The 5,344-nt window shown below is 31.5% G+C and overlaps 1 protein-coding gene across 3 annotated transcripts in view; it reads left to right on the top strand.

Moving 5' to 3' along the window:
* The window catches only part of LOC106465685 (E3 ubiquitin-protein ligase DTX4-like), a 31,289-nt gene that overhangs the window by 17,947 nt on the left and 7,998 nt on the right, over nt 1-5,344 (top strand). For 2 of the 3 annotated variants that reach the window (XM_013925922.2, XM_022393605.1), the window contains exons 7-8: nt 1,156-1,290; nt 2,005-2,166. In XM_013925922.2, coding sequence (XP_013781376.1) covers nt 1,156-1,290; nt 2,005-2,166 — 297 coding nt within the window. The remainder of the gene's footprint in view (nt 1-1,155; nt 1,291-2,004; nt 2,167-5,344) is intronic. The other variant, XM_022393606.1, reaches the window with a different exon arrangement.

Raw genomic sequence — 5,344 nt, forward strand, 5'->3', positions numbered from 1 at the left:
AGAATGAAAGAGGCATAATTTATATTTTTTTCCTAATTTTTTATAGTGGTTACAAGATTGGTCAGATCTACTGAACCTGAACAGAGATTCGTTAGTGAAAATAACAGATAAAATATAAGTTTGTTAAAGAATTAATTGTTTATCTAAATGTTTGCTTTACAAATTCAGGAAAATAGGAATTTGGATTATAATGTTATATATATATATATATATATATGTTGTTTTTTATTAATTTAGATGTTAGCTAGAGGATGCATGATGTTAAGATCAACTAAGTTTGTGAGAGTATTCCTAGAATACCCTTAATTGACATTACATAAATCTAGAGGCTTTGCTAAATATCTTTAAAAAGAAGAATTAGACTATAAGTATAGATGAGCTGGTCAATTGGCTAAGTAAGCTCACAGAGTGAATTACTGAAGTATAGATAGAGATAATCGGTCAGAAAGTGTTTTTTGTCAGTGTTTTGTTTCACTTACTTGATCGGTCAGCCATGAAGCAATACAACTAAGTTTATTTTTTACATCAGTCGATGTATTTCCTTTCAAGCATCATTTTTAAAGTTACTTTGGCTTACAAGTTATAAAGGAAAGGAGCCTTTAAGGAAACATTAAAGAGGAAATAAATTAACTTGTCATTACATGGATTGTACTTTAATTTATTTTCACCAGATAATTTTAAAAAACCTGCCAATGAAAGAACAGTGTTACAACAACATTATAAAGTTATTCATTTTACAAACATAACATTTCTGTGATTGACAATGACCCTTAAATCTTTAGTACTGATTGACAGATTTTTTTATTTTTTGGCTTTGGTATTTCTTTCTATATCTGTTTTTATTTTCCAGAAGGACCATAGATACTGTGCAGTGCATCAGATTTGCTGTTTCTTTAACTATTTAAAATCGAACGGATACTGGCATTTTCTGACCGAAAATCCCAATTTACCCATCGGACCATGATAGCGTTCGATAACATTTATGTACCTTTGGCTGAAAACTAATCCAAATAATGTTATTATCCATCTTTTATAAATAGACCAGAAATTTTATGAAGTATGGTGATAATTATTAGGACATCATGAATGTAAATTCTGGCAGAACATGCAAAAAATTACAGGTTTAAAAAAAGTGGATCTTATTTGTTTTCATAGGACTGTTCAATATGCTGTGTTAAACTCTCAGAAGAATCTCCTTATGATAAGGATCCAAAATTGGTGTCTCTGGACCAGTGTAATCATGCTTTTCATCACGCTTGTTTGATAACAATGTATAACTCTGGTCCGAAGGTATGTTTTAGAATGTTTTATTTGTTATGCTAGTTTTCAAGTAATATGTTTTAATTTTTGTTTATTTTTTCCATTCTTTTAAAACTGATTAACATTACACCTTGTGATATACTTTTGAATGTGTGATTTCCACGGTGCGGCACAGGTGCTAAATTACATTTTTGTTTCCCTCTTCTGCATTCAGTGAGTAATAGATACACACACACACATGTATAAAGACATTAAATGAACATAATATGAATAAAATAGATTAAAAACTAACCTTGGAAAATGCAGACATGATATATCCGCACGTTTACTGCATTTCAAATGCACCATATAGGTTATGCATGCTGTGTAGTATTAGCCATTGAAACTGAGCCATAGCTCATATCGTGTGTGTGTGTGTGTGTATGAGTGGTTGGTTATTTTAGTTCATTGGGTTAACTATGTGTTCTTTGTGTCTACTTTTGAGCATGACAATCATACATTGACATCTGCAACACAACATGAATTATTGCAAAGAATGGTGGAAACCTAATTAATCAAAGTTTTTGGAATATTCGAGATGCTTTTTCAGGTGTTATTCTGCATTTTTATATAAGCAGTCAGTATGCAGATTCACATTTTAAGTGGATGAACTGCTTAAAAAGTGCAATATTATGCAAATAAAACCAAGTTCTGTTAATGTGTAATTACTGGTAAAAGTGTTTTGTCATTACTATCTTTTTCTAGGATGGCCACATACAGTGTCCCATCTGTAATAAAATCTATGGTGTAAAGAAAGGAAACCAGCCCCCAGGATCAATGGATGTTCAATTGATACATCATTCGCTCCCGGGGTATTCTCACTGTAAAACTCTATGTATTACTTATAACATTAGGCCTGGAGTTCAGGTACGTTTCTCAAACACAATTGTTTCTCATTACAGAAAATAATTTTTCTCCCACAGTTGAACAAAAGTAAAAATTCCAACATTTAGTTGTTAGTGATAAAAAAAAAAAGCTGATGTTTTCTAAATAGTAATTTCCTTGAACTCGTGTGTTACACAACTTAAGTACCTTTTAGCCACTTCTTATGCAAAATCTGGTACAATTCCATACTCGTGGAAAGGGTGCTCTTCCATCTATAAATGCTTTTCTTGTGGAGCAATTTTGGCAATTTTCAGCTTAAAATATTTCATTTGTATTATGTAATTCTTTGATATTGACATTTTGCACATTGATAAAACTTCAGAACGACATTACTTTGAATGACCTCAATGATATTGTCACATGTTAGACCCACAAAACCTCATTCCGTACCACTAATGGTCTGGTGATTATGGCATCCAATTTCACAGCTGTGAGTTACAATCCCATCACTGAACATGTTTGGCTTTTCAGCCATGGGGAAGTTATAATGTGATGGTCAATCCAACTTTTAGTTGGTAAAAGAGTAGTCCAAGAATTGGCGGTGTTGACTACCTTCCATCCGTTAAGTCTATCAGCTCAAAATTAGGGATGGCTAGTGTAGATAACCTTCAAGTAGCCTTGTGCAAAATTTAACTAAGAAAACACTAACAGTTATTTTTCCATACTTCCATTGCTGAATCATATGCATGTGAATGGACTTTGGAATCACCCTATATGTGTAAAGATAAATTATCCCTTTTACAATGGGCAGACATATTTCACGTCCACTTGACTGGGGAAGGACATTTATGCAACAAAAATATGGTAACTCTGTGTGTTCCTTACAAAACCTGGTAATATTTTGTTAAAGTTCATAAGTATCTTGTACACAAAGAATGACATTATTATAATTACATTTTTCTAATAAAACTGTTATTTATCTATAGCACTTATTTGCACTCAAACTCTGCAGGGACGGCCTTAGGGCAAGCCCACTGAGGCAACTGTCTCAGGCCCTTCGCTTCAGTGGTCGAGTAGATTGTATACTTCTAGTACCCAAACTCTAGACCCTAATCCTGTGTTCTCGCCTCAGGCCCCAAATTCTCCTAAGCCTGGCTGTGAAACTGTGAATAGTTTGAGTGCTAGGTGATTTTTATTTTAAGATTAAAAATATTTTACTTCAGCTTATAGTTTTAATATTTTATTTGCATAATCTATAGAACCACCTATTATGTTGTGTTCTGTACAGAGAATTGTCAATTTCACTTCCAGTTCAAACTTTATTCCTAGAGGAAACATTGATGAGCTTAAATGAATTTTTTATGGCTGTTATCGTATAGTTAGAAAGCCAGAAAAATTATGATAGTTATTGGATATTGCTGATATTTATGTGTTATTATTCTGTGTTCTCAGTTGCATTATTTAATTAAATAAAAGATTAAGTAATGTAGTAGTACCATTAATATAAAAAAGTAGAATTAAAGTTCATTGGCAGTTGACAGCAAAAAAAAAAAGATCCAGGTAAATATTATATTCTTGTTTTTCATGTGTATTTTTTATTTAATATAACAGAAGTAATTGATATTAAAAAAATTAGAATTTTTGTTATGTTAAATAACGTTATATTAGGTAAGATAAAGAAAAATAATAACAATAATAAAATTTTGAGGAGGTATGCTTGCAAGCAGCTCATAAGTAGCCTGTGCTTATGTAATTTGATAGGGTAACATGAGCTACATGTTCTCCAAGTGATTTAAAACTTGTGTGGTGGGATTATTAGTTAGACACAGTTAAAAGGGCAATAAAACAATAAAATTTAAGTAGAAATAGATATATACTATTATGAGATTTAAGCTATTTAGAGTGAACAAATGCAGTTTCATGTTACAATTTGAAATCATTCTAGAAAGAACAATTTATTTCATATTTGTTATGGTGGTTACGAAGTCGGTCAAATTGACCAACCTTGTATAGAGTTAAGGTAGAGAAAGTAATGGATAAAATATAAAGTTTTACTGAAAAATAAATGTTTGAAATTTATTTAAGAGGTTTTAGAGGTTATGCAAATAAAATTTGACAATTTTCACGAAAAAAAGTATTTTTAATTTTAACATGAAAATCACTTTGCACTTGGAGCAGTCAACACTATGACTTAATATATTCACAAAGAAATTTTTAGTGAAAGTACTAAATTAAAAATTCTGATTTTTTTGTCTGCAGAAGACTTAAGACTTACTGAAAGCATGCAAAATTTTGTGAAGATACACAGAACATATTAAAAGTTATAGCATTAAAACTATAAAGCTCAATTTGGGGTCACAAATTTGGCTGATTTGACTGATTAGAATACCATTTTACTTTCAGTTTAATTATGCTGTTTCCTTATGGTCTGAAAGAAAAACTCTCTTTTAAATTAGTCTGATTAGTTAGTTATTCTTTAATTTGCAATAGTTTTTTATATGTGTGTGTGTACTTATGTATCATTAGATACATGAATGTGTGCATATGTAATTCCTTCTGTATATATATTATATTGTTTATGTTGTAGGTGCAAACAGTTTGAATGGTACAAATGCCATAAATATTTCAGTATTATTGAAGTGTGTTAAACATGTGATTTAAGTTGATACAAAGTCCTTCCTAGCAGTAGCTAGGGAGTTAATTCTTTTGCTAATTTGGTACAGATACAAGAAGTACTGGTTTCGATCCTGTATGGAAAGCACATAAAAATTGGCATCAAACATGAGGCTGTCATGTGACCCTAAGATTTGTGAGAGGGAAGGAACAAGGTTGCCAGTTAATTTAAATAGGCAAGAATGGTACACAGAACATATCGGGTTACCCCATAAGTAGCAGTTTCTTTATAAAAACATATATAAATACACATCACCAGTAGTTTACATTTCACTACTGTAAAGGGAGGGAGCAGACATATTTGTACATTGTTTTATGTGCTGTATATGTTGACTTAGAATTAAAGAGATGTGTTAAATTGTCTCTGTATGTTGTATATGGTGACTTAGGACTGAAGAGATGTGTTGTATCTCAAGTGGAGGATTAGGGAGATTTGTTAAATTACCTTCAGTGTGTTGTATCTGCAAGTGGAGGATTAGGGAGATTTGTTAAATTACCTTCAGTGTGTTGTATCTGCAAGTGGAGGATTAGGGAGATTTGTTAAATT

Source organism: Limulus polyphemus, unplaced genomic scaffold, assembly GCF_000517525.1.
Source record: "Limulus polyphemus unplaced genomic scaffold, Limulus_polyphemus-2.1.2 Scaffold2019, whole genome shotgun sequence".
Classification (NCBI taxonomy): domain Eukaryota; kingdom Metazoa; phylum Arthropoda; class Merostomata; order Xiphosura; family Limulidae; genus Limulus; species Limulus polyphemus.